This window comes from Vicugna pacos, chromosome 11, assembly GCF_048564905.1.
Source record: "Vicugna pacos chromosome 11, VicPac4, whole genome shotgun sequence".
In the NCBI taxonomy this organism is placed as follows: domain Eukaryota; kingdom Metazoa; phylum Chordata; class Mammalia; order Artiodactyla; family Camelidae; genus Vicugna; species Vicugna pacos.
The window spans coordinates 50598066-50615490 of record NC_132997.1 but is presented as its reverse complement, the minus strand read 5'-3'; the positions used below and the strand labels follow the sequence as shown (position 1 = coordinate 50615490).

The window sequence follows — 17425 nt, the reverse complement described above, 5'->3', positions numbered from 1 at the left end:
GCCTTCTCTGCATTCAGTACTGTGACCAATTAGTGATGTGGCTTGGGAGATGGAATGGTGGCCATCCATCCCAGGTCCGCAGGGGAACATGAGGGAGCCCCACCCCACACTGGGTCCTCACCCTTTGCTAACTGCCTTCCTATTTGGCGACTGGCCTGACCAGGGGCTCTGAGCCACTGTCCCAGCCGCCCCAGTAGCACCCTTTTGTCCTAAGGCCTCCTACACACTCAGAAGGCCAAGAATAGGACCCCTGGGCTTCCCTGAATGTATCTTTCTTCCTCTGACCCACAGCCTCCCTGTGATCTCTGTGCACCCTCTCGTTCACTCCCTGGTACCCCTGCCCCCCCCCGGAGCACCCACCTTACTATCCTGACACACAGTTTTTCAGTGGGAGACGTTGTCTTATAGCTACTTTCATTTCCTCTCCTCCCAGGAGTATAACCATCGTTGCTGGCCAGGGACCCCCGGAAGATGCTCAGAGCAGCAGCTTCCAGCCAAACATGACTTCTGCCCACCCAGCACCTACCATGCCCTCACTCACCAGCCCTGGCTTCCTTCTCAGATTGGATAGCTTCCTTCTGAGGTGACAAGGGAAACTGACACACCAAGCATGTCCCCAGAAGTGTGGGGCAGACCAGATGATACTTCCTGGCCATTGGCTTCTACTTCGTGACCTAGAGAGAAGCTGAAAACCTCTTCCACAGCACCATGGGAGGGAGTGTGGGAACAGGGGAGAGGACCAGGCCCCATGGGCCTAATTAGGCCAAGTGGTGGTCACCCCAGCCTCTGGGCTACCGGGTTCCTTCAGTGGAGTTCCTCCTGCTTCACGCCAGCCACCCCACCCCACCAGAGCTTGCAAGAGTGCAGTTAATCTCAATGTAGTTTAAGGAGTTATTCAGAGGGGTTCAGCGAATGATGAATGTGGAAAGCATTACCAGTGAAGCACCGGGGCTCCGTGGAGCTGTTTAAAAATGCATTCTCCCATGTAAATTTCTGCTCCATCAATCCTTATGACATGTCAAACATTGCTATTGTTTCCTGAACAAATTGTACTGTGTGCCCTTCTCTGCAGATTTGTGCACGGGAGCAGAACTGCTCACCAGTGCCCACTGCCTGCCACTGTTGTGGGGACCCTGGGCTGCTGGGGAGGCAGCTGGGCCTGCCTTGCTTCAGAGCAGAAGCCCCGAGCAGGGCATCCGGGCGAGCGTGCATGACGGGGCTAAGGGTGCTGGTGGGGAGTGATTGAGTGTGTGCCTGCCAGCTGCCAGCCTATGGGGAGAGGCATACAGGTGGCTGGGGAAGGGGTGTGGAGGGGCCACAGGGACTGAGGCTGGGGTGGGGGCGGGGTTGCTCGAGACTGAGGGTGGGTGTGAATGTGTGAGTGTTTCTGTGTGTGAGCATATAGTAGGATGGGGTCTACCTGAGCCAGACAGAGAAAAACAAAGTTTCTATGAGAGTATGTGGGGGTGGGCATTGTCAGGAAGGTACTGGGGGCTCCTGAGACACAGGAAGAGAGAAAGGGTGTGCATGTGTGTGGAGAGAGAGGGAGAGGTAGGTAGGGAAGTGTGAGAGCACAGAAGACACAAGGGCAGAACTTTCTAGCTATAAAGAAATGTAGAGGGTGTTTACAACCATGAGAGAGGAGGGCATTTGTCCCCAGAGAGGGGTTCAGGCTATCAGTGCATCGGCTTCCGATGAGCTGTAGTTGGAGGCAGACCCAAGAGAGGACCAGAGCAGGCAGGAGTCAGTTCAGGGCATAAGGCCCAATGTCAGTGAATGGGCATCTGCAAGGCCATGATGAGGGACCAAAGGGAGGTGTAGGGATACATGGGGATGATGCATCATCAAGGCAGATACCCTGTAAGCGAGGCCTTTGGTTCAGGGCAGATGAATGGAGAAATGATGACTATTCAATGTGAAAACAGGCTGGGTCCAAAGGGAGATCTTAGAAGGAGACAGGCAGAAGGACCTGACCACTGTTGAAATGGCGGGTCCCTGGGAGTGGGCAGGAGATGTTGCGACAAGCATCAAAGGGCAGGGAGCTGGGCTGGGTGTAGAGCCCTGGCAACCAAGTCGAAGGGAGAGCTATGTCCAGAGGGTGCTGGGTAAAGAGCCCTGCGTGGGTCAGAGGGGTACCCACAGCCAGCCAGGCTGCCCCAGCCTTTAGCAGGTGACAGCCTCTCCCAGCCTAGGCCCTGAGCCACCTGCACACACCAAGAACAAGCTTGGGTAGGGTGGAGAGGGACCTTCTCTGAGGGCCATGGATCTTGGCTGAGGGCCTGCATCCTTGGAAACCACAACCAGGGACCCTGCCTCCTCTGCTGATGGGCACGACCAGAATTGCTGGAGCCCACCCACTCTGGGCAGAGGCTGAGACAGAGCCTCTGTGACAAGGAGGAAAAGACTGCCTGTGGGGGCCCATCTGGTCTACAGGGTGAGGACAGTGACCTGGTGGGAGTGCCCTGGATCCCATTGCTGAGCTCTCAAACTACAGGAAGATGGCTGTTCCCCAGCCCTACCAAGTTGGGTGGGGATGCATACGGTGGTGGGGTAGTGGTCAAGAGCATGTGCCTTAGGGTTGACCCTGTTGGGTTCATGTTCTGGCACTGTGGCTGTTTGACCTAGGGCAAGCTGATTGACCTCTCTGAGCCTCAGCTTCCTCCATCTGTAAAATGGGGATAATATTGGTGCTGGTCCCATTGGGCTGTTGGGAAGATAAAATAAAACATGGGAAATGCTGGGCACAGTGACTGGCACACAGTCAGTGCTCAGAGTAATATGGCAGAGGGCCATCTCACCGCTTCCCCATCCTATAGCCAGGGGAAAGCTGAACATTTCTGACATAGGCCTGGCCAGTCCGGACATTTGGCTGTTCCCCCCACTGCAGGTTCACCTTGTCTTAACCTTTGGAATTTTCCCCCCTGTGTGTATTTATTTTTTTTCCATTTTGTCAGCAGAAGAAAATTACACTTCTGCCGGCATTGTCCATCATGGAAATAAGCACTCGCGGATGCAATTATAAAGGCCCAAATGAGGGAATTAGTTTGGCCGGTAATGCCAGCATTGGGGAGAATCGGAGGAGACGCCTTATAAATCAGGCGCTGGGCAGTCCCGGCCGCACCCTCTCCCACGCACTGACCGTGGGGACAGATGCTGTCCTGCCACCGGTCATCCTGGGCTGCGGATGCTTCCCATGGGGGAGGCAGAGACGTTCTGAGCCGCCCCAGGCCTCAGTGAGAGCAGTTCTCACCAGGAGCTGCCGGGCTTCTCGGCATCCAGCCAGTGACTGTCCTATAGACTCAAATACACTTTGCCAGAGATCTTCTCCAGGACTAATCAATCTAAAAGAGCAACCTCAGTCTCCGGCTAGCCTATTCTCTGCTATATTTTCCTCAGAGTTCTTACCACTGTCTGCAAAGGTTGTCTAGTTATTTTTCTCCTCTGTTATTTTCTGTCTCCCCTTTCTGATTGTAAGTCAGGTTCTAGCAAGGGTGTTGTCGTGCTGATGGCTGTGACTTCAGAGCCTGGCACGCTAGCTGGCACATTGGAGAAGCTCAGAAAATGGTTGCTGAGAACGTGACTGAGCAAGAGTCTTATCATGTTGGCATAGGTTCAGGGAGCTTCCTACAGGAGGGGGCACTTTGGGTGGCCCCTGAGGGGTGGGCCAGAGCGTGGTCAGAAGTTATGAAATGAAGGGATGGTGCAGCCTGGCAGTGAGAGGGCAGTTTGTGTGCGTCCGGGAGAGATGGATACAAAATCGCTGAGGCCAGCTGGGCTGTGCAGTCTTGACCCCCGGTGCTGGTCTGGAGTTAGTTCAGCAGCAATGGGGAGCTACTGAAGGTCTTTGAGCAGAGGAAGATCATTTTAGCTATTGGTTTTGGTTTCTTGCCCCAGGCCTCTTATGAGAATCTTGGCAAATGGTAAAATGTGCTTATGTATACCTGTGGGTGAGATTCTAGCCCGGGTAAGATGGTAACCAGGACACCGAGGCATCAGAGAGAGGGCCTACAGCACAGTTAAGATGCTCACCTGGAACCCTGGTTTGGCCTTTCTTGGAGTAGCCAGGTACCATATGAGAGCCACCCAGTCTGAGCAGGTGAGCCATCCCCTCCCTATCCCTGTAGCTGTCGACCAGCAAGGTCCTGGAAGTCATCCTGCAGGGAGACAGATGTGCTCATTCCCGAAACATGGCGGGAAGGAGCTGTGTTCATGGCATGAGGAGGACATTTGTTTTCTCTGCACAGAGCCCTGGCCACTCCTCAAACCCTCCTTCTCAAAGTGGGTTCAGGGGTCACTGTCTGTTGGGCCCTTTGATTTGTCTGTTGATTTTTCTGTTGTTCAGACACGAAGCAAGTCCTGGGAAAGAGATTGCTTGAAAAGTGCTGCGACAAGCAGAGAGGAGCTGGGACAGAGCCGGGTGCCAGCCCGGCCTGGGTGAAGCCAATTGCAGGGTGGGTAGTGGAGCAGGCCCTCGCAGGGCCCCCTACTAGGCTGGCCAGCATTGCCAAGCTGCTCCTTGGCCACCACAGGACAGAGCTCTGGGGGCCTCTAGCCCACAAGGTGCTGAATAGTTTTAAACATAAGGATTTGGAGGCCCTCTGTGTCAGTGCTGGCTGCCCCCGCCCTGGCAGGCACACAGAAACAGCTTTTCATCTCCATATTATTCTGCTTCGTGCACTTGAGAAATGAAAGTTCTCCCTCTCCTCTTCACCAGGCATACATATTTCATACGGTCATTAGACGGTGGCACTAAAGGACTCACAAATCTTCCCTGGTCAGCCTCGGCAGCCTGAGCGGGCAGCGAGAGGCCCCCGGGGAAAGGGGTCACCGCGGGAGCCATGGCTGTACCCAGCCCACTCGGGGAGGGAGTGGGGAATCAGCAGTGGCGGCAGAAGCCAGCATCTGCCTGGAGAGAGGACAGTCCCATCTGGTCCCCAGGGGCTCATCTCCTAATTTCCCTGGGCTTCAGCTGCTCCAGGCCCCAGGATGAAGAGGACTGGACAAGGGGACCTTGGGGGTCCTTCCCACCATAACAGTCCAAGTGCAGTTCCATGGGGCACACAGATATGAAGGACTTGTTCCCAGGGTATGAATGTGTCCTTCACTGGCGGGGAACCATTTCGTGGTTTGGCCCGGCCCTCTCTGCTCTCCCCTCAGCACCTGCTAGCCTCTCCCCACCTTTTCCCTTTCCCATGCTCTCCGCCCCTCCCTTTCCCTTAGAGTCGTCTCTCCTCCCTGCCTTTGCCCCCATCTCCAACACCCTCTTCTTACTAGAATTGCCTCATTCATTTTCTAAGTATTTGTGAAGCACCTTCCATGTGCCAGACACCGTCCGGGCTGGGAGGCGAGCCCGGCAGATGCAGCCCTGCCCTCTTCGCTTCCCCAACCCTTTCCTTTGACAAATGAGGATGCCAAGGCCCCAGGAGTTGCTCTTTGGTCATACAATGATCTGGTCCTCTCTGTGCCTCAGTTTCCCTGACTCTAAATTGGGGGTAGTAGTAATAATAACACCTACTTCATAGGGTCGTTATGAAGATAAAATACACAATACGTACGAGGAGTCAATAAATGCATTTGTTGTCATGAGGAGTGGCTCAAGGCATGTGGGGAGGGTCTGTCCACAGGAATCGGTCCCAGGTTGGAGGGTGGGTTCCATAGCTCAGCGTTTCCCTTTTCACTTATTCAACGAACATCCCCTGATAACCTGTGATGTGCTTGGAGCCTGGCCGGGGCGGTGAGAGGACAGAGGTCCGCACACAGTCTGCTGGAACCCAGTGCGGGCACTGAGTGGGAAGTGGGCACAAGAGATGGTCCTACAAGAGCAGGCTGCCCGCAGCCCCTGCAAATGGCTTCCTTCTGGTTAACCGAGTTTTCTGGATAACTAAGATCTTAACCCTTTGGATTTTTTTTTTCATTTAAATCATTTGGAATAGAAATATATCACTCACTTATCTGCCATTCTCAACTGAATATACTGAACACAAATTAGCGTTTTCTTGAAAATTCAGGTTTATCGTAAAAAACACAGAATGTAATAGATTTCACAGAATCTAGGAACTTTGAAACTTTAGTTCCAAGGTACTAAGGTGGGGAACGAGGGAGAGGCTGGTAAAAGGGTACAGACTTTCAGTTATAGGATGAATACGTTCTGAGGATCTCAAGTATAACAGGGTGACTATAGTGATAACACTGTATTTATTGTACCATTGAAATTTGTGAAGAGAGTAGAACTTAAGTGTTATCATCAAAAGAAAAGAAAGGTAGAAAGTAAGTCTGTGAAGTGATGGATGATTAATTAACTCAATAGTGGGAATCCTTTCTATTGTCAATTTTACAACAATAGAATATATATTATCATAATAACTTTATTGTGTAATAAAATATAATAATGTTATGTCAGTTACACTTTAGAGCTAAAAAAATAAAAATAAACAAAAATAGATATTGAAACATTTTTAGCAGTGGAAACTTTATCCAATTATGATCTTATAGAGGAGCCCTGAGTGTGAAACAAATGACCCCCAGGTCAGCCCAAGGCCTTTCCTTTCTGGCATCTGGTGGCCTGTAGCAGTTTGCCCAGGCCTAGGCAGTGGCCTGGGAGGGAACAGAGGTCACAGTGCCCAGCATAGAGTATATGCTTACTAAGTGCTGAGTGAACGCATGAATGATACCACTTAGCATGGACTGTGAACTGTAACCATGCCAGGGAGAAGTGCAGGGGTCCCAGCTGCAAAAGCCAAACCTCTACTGTAACTACCGTCATCCTGAGAAGTAGGGGATGGAGAGGGGCCCTCACCTGGACAACCTAAAGGAAGGAACGCCAGGCTGGGAGTAGGGGTCCCAGCTTCTGCCCCACTCTGCTTGAACCTGCACATGACCTAGAGTGGTGACAGAGTTACACCGAACTGCCCTGCAGTCTGGGCCTCAGTTTTGTGATCTGTGAAATGGGTCGGAATGCCTGCCTCATCATGTTGTGACAGTTGTGAGGATAACATGAGGTCATAATAAACATGGATGGCCTTTGAAAATGTAAAAGGTATGATAACACAGGCTGGTAGTGGTCACTGTCATTGCCATCATCCTCAGCATAGGGCAGGCCCCACTCCCTCCAGTCTCTTTTGACTGTAAGTGACAGAAAGCCAACTTGCACCAGCCTGGATAAAAGACAGCCTCAAGACAAACTGAGGTGGGAAGGGATGTCAGATTTAGGACTGGGATGTCTAGAACTACTAGGATCCGCCCCTCTCTTCATCCTCCCTATGCATCCTGCAGCTCCCAGTTCACATCATCCCAGCTTCACTGCCACAGAGAAAAAGCTTTTTTTTTAAACTTTTTTTTTATTGATTTATAGTCATTTTACAATGTTGTGTCAAATTCCAGTGTTCAGCACAATTTTTCAGTCATACATGGACATATACACACTCATTGTCACATTTTTTTCTCTGTGAGCTACCATAACATTTTGTGTATATTTCCCTGTGCTATACAGTGTAAATCTTGTTTATCTATTCTACAATTTTGAAATCCCAGTCTATCCCTTCCCACCCTCCGCCCCCCTGGCAGCCACAAGTCTGTATCACAGAGAAAAGCTTTGATCCCAGCAACAGTAAGATGAGTCTCACCAGAGGATTCTGATCGGCCCCCGCTGTAGTCAAGGGCCACCCCCAGCCCAGTCCCTGAGGTCACGGGCAGAGCGGCTCCTACTTTGGCCGCTTGTTTGAGCAGAGAGGGATGCCAAAGAAGACGGGTGGGGGTAGGCAGCAGACTGTTCCCAGCGGAAGAGGTTGCCAGGCAGATAACAGTCTGCCCTGTGCAGGAAAAGGATTATTCCTGGGGTTAAAGAAGGGGGAACACCAGAAATCCCCCCAAATGACCTCCCCCACTGGGTAGCACGTCTGACCTGGAGGCTTTGGGGACTGGAGGAGAATCACCAGAAGAAGCCACCAGATGGTTGAACCCACCCTCATCTTTGAAGTATTTTGCAAAACTACAAGTTGTAACTGCAAGCCACGGATCTAGGGTCTCTCCCCAAAGCCCTCTGAGCATCTGCAGAGAGTAAGTCTGACATGAATCCAGGAGAGACGGTTCCATAAAGTTAGAGATTTAGGTAGCAGACTGATCTTCCAGAACTGCGCTCTCCAGTACTAATTTCAGTCGCCATTTGTGACTGGTGAAAACCTGATTGAAACAGCATGGCTCTAGAAAATTCAGCCTGGGCCTGAGGAGTTGTGTGGGGAGCCGTGGGTTTGCTGTGAACATGTCTTGGTGAGATCGGGAGCCTCAGCTGGGCCTGGAAGTAATGATTTCTTGTTCTTACCTTGGCAGGCAACAGACAATGACGTGGGCACGTTCGGGGAGGTCAACTACTTCTTCAGCGACGACCCTGACCGGTGAGCCCCTGGCCCAGCCCCAGCCCCTCTGCACTGGCCCTCTGCCACTCTCCACGTCCAAGAAACTTCTCAGTGCCCAGGAAGGGCTCTGTGCCACTGTGGCTAGAGGACTGGGCTGGGAGTCAGAACTCATGCGCACTGCTGCTGCTTTGGTCCTGATTGTACTCAAGCCCACTGAACTCTCTAGAGCATAGTTTCTCTGATCCTCAAAAGATAGCTTTTAGTTTTGGGAACGAGGAAGCTTTGAAACGCTGACAATAACACAACTCCACCAGCCACAGAGGCTGCATTTACGAAGCCCTCACTGTGTGTTGGTCACTTTGTCAAGTGCTTTACCCACATTATCTGATGTGATCCTCACAACTGAATGCTGGAGGAACTCAGTGCTAGGCACTCTTATTATCCGCATGTGACAAGTTGGGAGACTGCAGCCCAGAGAGGCTGTGCCACGTGCCCAAAGTCACACAGCTGGTAAATGCCAGGGCCAGGCCTCGGCATGTGGTGTTCACCACCAGGACACACCCACCCTCTAGCAGGAAGGGACTCTCAACGTGCTGTGGCCATTAGCTAGATGGGTGGCGTCACCACCTGACCTGTGCCGGCTTTGCCGTCACCCACCATGGCTCTGGGCCATCTCTTTGCCTGACTTCAGTTAAACTGAGCCAAGGGGAAGCCTTCTCATTTTAACATGATTGAAAGCCAGGTTGAATTCAGAGGGCATATCTGTTCCTAAAAACAAAGTGTTTGATAGATCTGGAAGCCCGGCAGGATGAGTTAGACAGTGGCTGTCATCTTGGATTACTGGCCCCGACTCTCTGCATGAATGACCAGGAAGAGACAAACTGTTGGGTGCACCAGCCATCCTCTGCTGCTCTGTGATGGAGCCTCCAAAAGGGAGGAGGGAACCACCAGCAGGACCAGTGCATAGGACCCCTCTGTCCTGCAAGACACCCCTGTCCCTGTGGCCTTGTCCTGATCATCTTGCATTTTCTCATCTCTTCCCATCTTCTGGGCCAGGGGCTTCCCTGGTCTCAGAATGGGGACCTTCCAGTCTTGGTGGCTGGCAGCTGTGGACAAGCTCAGAGCACACAAATGTCAACTGAGAACTCAAAGGAGGCTCCTGAGGGGACATTTAGAGGAGGCAGATAGAGAGATGGTCTTGCTGGACCTTGCTTTTCCCCAGGAGACATTTACTAGTCTCTTACCCAAGACAGTCCCTTGGTGAGACAGGCTCCTGAGAGAGGACTGATCACCCCTCCCCTTGCTGGAGGCTTTGCTGTCTGTTTAAAACATTTTGGTGCAAAACCATCTGGCTAGGAGAATTTCTTTTCTTTAAATTACCCAAATACGTGTTAATGTATCACAATACAATTGACATATTATATTATATTAATTTCAAGTGTACAACATATTTGTATATGTTGCAAAATGATCCCCACAGTACATCTAGATAATATTCATCATCATGAATAGTTACAAATTTTTTGCCTGTGATAAGAACTTTTAAAATCTTCTCTCTTAGCAACTTTCAAATATGTAAGAGCATTATTAACCATAGTCACCATGTTGTATATTATACTCCCATGACATTTATTCTAGAGCTGGAAGTTTTTTTCCTTTGACTCACTTCACCCATTTCTCCTGTCCACCCCCCATACCCCGCCTCTGGCAACTACCAATCTGTTTTCTGTACTTTTGAGCTCCGTTTGTTTTAGATTCCACGCATAAGTGAGATCATACAGTATTTGTCTTTCCCTGTCCGTTTTTTTTCACTTAGCATAATGCCCTCAGGAGGTCTATTCATGGTGTCACAAATGGCAAAATTTCCTTATTTTTTATGGCTGAATAATATTCCATTGTATGTATATGTGTGTGTGTGTATCACATTTTCTTTATCCATTCATTCCTCTATGAACACTTAGATTGTTTCCATACCTTAGCTGTTACAAATAATGCTGCAGTGAACATGGGGGTACAAATATCTTTTCAAGTTAGTGTTTTTGTTTTCTTCAGATAAATGCCCAAAGGTGGAATTGCTGGATCATATGGTAGTTCTATTTTTAATTTTTTGAGAAACCTCCATACTGTTTTCTATAGTGGCTACACCAATTCCAATTTACATTCTCACTAGCAGTGCATGTGGGTTCCCTTTTCTTCATGTTCTTGCCGACATTTCTTGTGTTACTTCTTGTTTTTCTGATGGTAGCTTTCTGACAGGTGTGAGATGATAATTCACTGTGGTTTTGATTTGCATTTCCCTGATGATTAGTGATGTTATGCATTTTTTTTGTGTGTCTGTTGGCCATCTGTTTATCTTCTTGTTAAAATTTCTGTTTCAGATCTTCTGCCCATTGTTTAACTTGTATTTAGTTTTTTGCTATTGAGTTGTATGAGATCTTTATATGCATATTTGGACATGAACCCCTTATCAGATATATGATTTGCAAATATATTTCCTCGTTCTGTAGGTTGTCCTTTCATTTTGTTATTAGCTATTTATCTATTCATTTATTTATTTAATGGAGGTACTGGGGATTGAACCCAGGACCTCATGTATGCTAAGCATGCACTCTACCACTGAGCTATGCCCTCCCCCTTCATTTTGTTGATGGCTTCTTTTGCTGTTTAGAATCTTTTTAGTTCATTTGATATAGTCCCACTTATTTATTTTTTATTTTTGTTGCCTTTGCTTTTGGTATCAAGTCCAAAATATTATCATCAAGACTGATGTCAAGAAGGTTACTGCTTGTTTCTTTCTAGGTGTTTTGTGGTTTCAGGTCTTACATTCAAGTCTTTAACCCATTTTGAATTGAGTTTTGTGTATGGTGTAAGATAGTGGCCCAGTTTCATTCGTTTGTATGTGGCTGTCCGGTTTTCCCATTTATTAAAGAGATGGTCCTTTCACTATTGTATATTCTTGGCTCCTTTGTCATAAATTAATGGACCATATATGTGTAGGTTTATTTCTGGGCTTGCTGTTCTGTTCCATTCATGCCTGTGTCTGTTTTTATGCCAGTGCCATACTGTTTTGATTCCTATATCTTTATAATGTAGTTTGAAATCAGGACACATGATGCCTCTAGCTTTGTTCTTCTTTCTCAAGGCTACTTTGGCTCTTTGGGTCTTTTGTGGTTCCACACAAGTTTTTGGATTGTTTGTCCTCTTTCTGTGCAAAATACCATTGGAATTTTGATAGAGTTTGCATTGAATCTGTAGACTGCTTTAGGTAGTATGGGCATTTTAACAATATTAATCCTTGCTATCCATGAGCATGGAATATCTTTCCATTTATTTGTATCTTTTTCAATTTCTTTTATCAGTGTCATAGTTTTCAGTGTACAGCTCTTTCACCTCCTTGGTTAAATTTATTCCTAAGTAATATTTTATTATTTTTGATGAAATTATAAATGGGATTGTTTTTCTTCATTTTTCTAATGGTTTGTTATCGGTGTACATAAACACAACAGATTATTGTATATTGATTTTATGCACATCAACTTTACAAAATTCCTATTATTCTAACAGTTTGTTGGTGGAGTCTTTAGGGTTTTCTATATATAATATCATGTCATCTGCAAATAGTGACAGTTTTACTTTTCTGATTTGAATGGCTTTAAAAATTTTTTTTTTTGCTTGCTTGATTGTTCTGGTGAGAGTGAGCATCGTGTATATTCCTGACCTTAGAGAAACAGCTTTCAGCTTTTCACCATTGAGTGTAATGTGAGCTGTGGGCTTGTCATATACGGCCTTTTTCATCTTGAGATACATTCCCTCTATGCCCAGTTTGTTGAGAATTATTATCATAAAGGGATGCTGTATTTTGTCAAGTGCTTATTCTGTGTTCATTGAGATGATCATATGATATTATCTTTCATTTTATTAATGTGATGTGTTATGTTGATTGATTTGTGGATGTTGAACCACCCTTGCACCCCTGGAATGAATCCCTCTTGATCATGGTATATAATCCTCTTAATGTTCTGTTGAATTTGGTTTGCTAATTTTTTTGAGGTTTTTTGTACCTATGTTCATTAGGAATATTGGCCTGTAATTTTCTTTTCTTGTGATGTCCTTGTCTGGTTTTGGTGTCAGAATAATACTGGCCTCATAAGATGAGTTTGGAAATGTATTTTACTCTTGTATTTTTTTTTTTGGAAGAATTGGAGAAGGATTGGTTGATTCTTCTTTAAATTTTTGATAGAATTTACCAGTGGAGCCGTCCGGGCTTGGACTTCTGGGGAGATTTTTGATTACTGAGTCAATCTCCTTACTAGTAATCAGTCTGTTCAGATTTTTCTATTTCTTCATGATTCGGTCTCAGTAGGTTGTATGTTTCTAGGAATTTATTCATTTCTTCTTGGTTGTTCAGTTTGTTGGCATATAATTTTTTTTAGTAGTCTCTCATGATCCTTTGTATTTTTGTGGTATCAGTTGTAAGAATTTCTGACCTTTAACAGTTCTCCAGCATCTAAATATCTCCCGTAGGCAGAAGCTTCTGATCATAGCAAGAGAATGGTCACTCTGCCTGAGTTTCCTCTTTGATTAAGTCACTCCTGCCCTTTTGGTACCTGGCCACTCCACCCGTCTTGTGGTCCTAATCCCTGCCCACCACCTCCTGCACTTTCTTTTAGAAATAGCTGCTCTTCTTATTTAGGGAAAATGAGGAAGAAGGTGGATTTCAGACTTCATTCATTTCTCCCTGTTCATCACCTTGGGCAAGGACAGGCTGGTAAATGCAAGTCCTTATCTACAAGCTGCTTTAATTCCTGCCTGACACAGGTTCTCTCTGGACAAGGACACAGGACTCATCATGTTGATCGCCAGGCTGGACTATGAGCTCATCCAGCGCTTTACCTTGACAGTCATCGCCCGGGATGGGGGTGGCGAGGAGACCACAGGCCGGGTCAGGATCAACGTGTTAGATGTCAACGACAACGTGCCCACCTTCCAGAAGGATGCCTATGTGGGTGCCTTGAGAGAGAATGAGCCCTCTGTCACGCAGCTGGTGCGGCTCCGGGTAAGATGCCGGGGTGCCCTATGATCCGGCTATTTCTCTTGTCCTCCCTGTGCCTTCGCCCCCGATCCCCCCACCCCTTCGAGAAACCAGCTTAAGAAGTGCTAACCACCAGGCCATGAGAATTCTGCCCAGATCAGAGATCACGGTTGGTGTCAGGCCACCTCTGAGCATCACTTCATGTCCCTGGTTACTGAGTGAGGCTTGTGTTTGTTTCCACTGAAATTTTCGGTCTCTGTTCAGCCAAAGGATGCCCCCTCCCCCGCCTCAGTCTCTCTTGCTGAGTGCCAAGCAGTTCCATATGTAAGGCCCCCCATCCAAGCCATTAAGTGGCTGGTTAGAACCAGGTGTTGCTGCAGCTGGAAAACACCAGAGACTGTGGGCACATCCTGTTTCATGGAAGGGGACACAGGAGGAGGGAGGCAGGCCCAGTAAACTAGTAGAGTTTAGAGCCAGGACTAGAGCATGGGACTCTACACTCCAGTGTCCTCCTGCAGTGAGTTCCCACCACACATCAGCAACCTCTGACCAGAAACTTCTTAATGTTCTCGTGTCCCTTCCCCACTCTGCCCACCCAGAGCGACAGGACCCAGAGCCTCCACTTAGAACTTACTTCTGAAGGAGGCAGGGATGAAGGCAGGTGGAGGGGGTGGGCATGGGGGATACACAAAAGGCAGGACCGTGTGCCCACACACCATGGCCATGGCTCCTCGTTAGACTCTGCCCTCCCACCCCTCCCAGCTCCTTTTACATGCAGAGTGATGGGACGCCCCTGGGGGCTCTCAAGGGTCAGAGACATCTGGAGAGAGCTAATCAATGCTGCCACCCCAAAAGACAGTCAAGGGGAAGGAGAATCCCTGATCCCATTCCAAGTGTTTTCTTCCCTCCTTGCACTCATCCAGCTTGCATCTATTAGACACCTACTGTGTACCAGACTTTGTGCTGGACTCATAAGTATCAGCTGTAGGCAAGAAACAAAGTTCCTGCTTACGTGGAGCTGACAGTCTGAGCAAGGAAGGCAGAAATTAAATAAGAAGTTACAGTCAGGTTGACGGGGCAGGGACTAATGGGGTACCCAGTACAGGGCTCTAACCCAGTCTAGAGGTCAGGGTAGGCCTCTGTGGGTGGGACATTCCAGCTGGGACCCGGGTCTAGGAGATGGTCATGCCAGGTCTGGTGGAGACCCTTTCCATCCTCTGGATGAGGTCTGGCCTTCCTCTATCCTCCCAGGCCTCCAGCCTGGCTTCTCTGTTCCCCAGGATACCTCCATACCCCAGCATGAGGTGTATCTGCTGGGAACCAGAGAGTGGCCTCTGGCTGAGGGACAAGGAGGGCAAGGATCTCCCAGAGAAGGGGCCTCTGAGGAGAGCCAGCCTTCCCCTCCCACCCACAGTCTCCTGGCCCAGGGATCACTGAAAGCTCATGGGGCCCTGTCTGCCCTCTTCTTTCCAGGCAACAGATGAAGACTCCCCTCCCAACAACCAGATCGCTTACAGCATCGTCAATGCCTCCGCCTTTGGCAGCTACTTTGACATCAGCGTGTATGAGGGCTATGGAGGTATGCATGGGGTGGGACTGAGGACCCAGCCTGGGGAGGAGGGTTGACAGGCAGGAACAGGGTTGCCCTTCTGCCTCCCAGACACCCTGGACCACTTGGGAAGCTGCCCCACAGCTCCTTCAGCTGGAGCAGCACGTGGCATAGGATCACCCTTTCAGAGGCTCAAGATCTGTGTCTCAGATCAGCCAGATCTTTCTCTGGGTCTTAAGCCCGTGACCAGCCAGGCCTCTGAAGTTACCACAGTCTGCAGGGTGCCTATTTTTGCCAAAGTTGCCTGGGCAGATCTGTCGGAAGGAGGCTTGTCAGCCAAGCTTCCCCATCCTTGGGGCATGCTGCAGACCCCTCCCAGCTCTCCAGGGCTACGGCCTTTCCCTGCTTGGCTTGGCCCTACTCGAAATCTCACCCGGCCTGCCCTGCTGTGGGTACCGATCCCTAAAATCCACGAAGGGAATAGCAGCAGCAGCAACCTCAAGCTCTAAGATCCCAAGAGACCATTTGGGGTTGGTTTTGGGTTTTGGGGGTGCTTTGTTTTGTTTTGTTTGTTTTGTTGTTGTGGCAACAAGGGCCCAGAGACAGTGACTTGCCCAAGGTCGCACAGCAAAGCTGTCCGGGGGGGTCCTTGTGCTCTGGTTCTTGGTTGCCTTTCAGCGCCTCCCTCCCCACCAGAATCCGACCTCTCTGAACACCTCGACACCCTCGGCCCTTACAGGGGTCACTTTCACATCTTGCAGAGTGTCTTCCTCCTGCCAGGAAAGCCCTTCCTCCCTGTCCCTTGCCCTGCCTCCCTTCGGCCTCTGGCTAGCTTTGGGGTTCATTTGGACATCCCCTCCTCTGGAAAGCTTCCCTAATGCTTGAAGGCAGGTTAGGTGCCCGCAAGGCAGAATAGATGTGCACTGGATGACTCTGAGTGCAGTGCTCACCCCACCCAGCACCCCACAGTTGTCAGATGCAGTCGCAGAAGTTGCAGTCCTGGCCCTGGATGCTACAGCCGGATGTCCTCTATAAAACCGTGCTCCACCCCCTCTTAAAACCTTAACAATCCCATGTCTCTGCCCACTCTCACACCTCACCTTCCTCTCAGCTAGAACCCTCCTTGGATTTTATATGTCTAAAGTAATTATTTTGTTTCCATTTTCCAAATAGAAAATGGCAATTTAATCCTGGGGGAATGCCTTTGCAGAACTCCCCACGGCCCCCACTCCAAAGCCAATATGCCTTCCCTCCCAGCATTGAAGACCAATGACTTAGCATGATGCTCGTGGTTGGAGTTCAGGCGTGTGCAGGAGGGGCAGGGGTGCAGTATTGGAGGGCCAAGTCATCTGTATTCCCTCCCTGTGGATCCTGCCTCGCCACCTCTCTGCCTTTGGTGCTGGGGGTCTTCACCCACCTTCAAGCATAGTTCTGTCGAAGATAAAATCTGCTGCCCCCTACCCTGAGTGTCCCACCAAGAGTCTAAATAGCACCCAGAGCAGGCTGCTGGACAGACATGAAGAGCCCACAGTGGGAGGGAGGAGGGCAAGGGGAGGAGAGAAGAGGGGGGAAAGGCAGTGAATAAAATAGAGCCAGAGGAGACTGAGGAGGGAGCTGCCATCTGAACCCCACTGTCAGCTCCATCCCCAGCAACCCCGACCCTGGGCAATAAATGGATGAACTCTGAGTATCTCTGAAGAGGATCAGGAGCGGTAACGGGGACAGGATTTGCGGGTCTGGGGCATGACCTTGTCCTCCAAGCAGCTTCCATGCTGATGGGGAGTGCCAGATGAGTGGATCAGACAGACAGACAAGCAGGCAGTGGCACCCACTGGGGAAGAGCCTGGGCTCTGAATTCACACAAACCTGGGCTCAAATCCCAGCACTATCAAATTGCTAGCTATTTGTCTTCGGGGAAGTTACTGAACCTCTCTCTGAGCCTGGTCTCCTCATCTGTAAAGTGAGGCTCACATTACCACCAAAATAGTTACCATCTGGGAACTCAGTACTGTGCCTGGCACATATCAGGCAGTCAGTAAACCGAAGTCAAGACCATGATGCTCTGGAAGTCCAGAATCAGGAGGGAAAAACAAAGCAGAGCTGGTTCCAGCTGGCCAGCCACACCCTCTCTGCCCCAAGGGGAGCCCTGGCTGGATGGACATGTAAGGTCTGCTTACAGAGGGCCTGGGGCCCTGTCCTGTCATTTCAGTGATCAGCGTGAGCCGCCCCCTGGATTATGAACAGATACCCAGTGGGCTGATTTATCTGACAGTCATGGCAAAGGATGCTGGCAACCCCCCTCTGAACAGCACTGTCCCTGTCATCATCGAAGTGTTTGTAAGTACCCAGAGGCACGCTGGCCTTACCCTTCCAGGATATGGAGTGGTGAGTACTTCCTGGAATGTCAGGGGCTCTGCCCAAACTCTGTGTCCCCACATCCTTGGCTGTCCCTATAGCTCAGTGAGTTACCCAACAGACTGTCCCAAAGTCTGT

General features: G+C 49.4%; 1 protein-coding gene across 1 annotated transcript in view; it reads left to right on the top strand.

Annotated features, from left to right (window-relative positions):
- CDH23 (cadherin related 23) overlaps nucleotides 1–17425 on the top strand; it is a 388627-nt gene that overhangs the window by 249482 nt on the left and 121720 nt on the right. The window contains exons 15-18 of the mRNA XM_072971348.1: nucleotides 8326–8390; nucleotides 13170–13407; nucleotides 14857–14962; nucleotides 17142–17269. Coding sequence (XP_072827449.1) covers nucleotides 8326–8390; nucleotides 13170–13407; nucleotides 14857–14962; nucleotides 17142–17269 — 537 coding nt within the window. The remainder of the gene's footprint in view (nucleotides 1–8325; nucleotides 8391–13169; nucleotides 13408–14856; nucleotides 14963–17141; nucleotides 17270–17425) is intronic.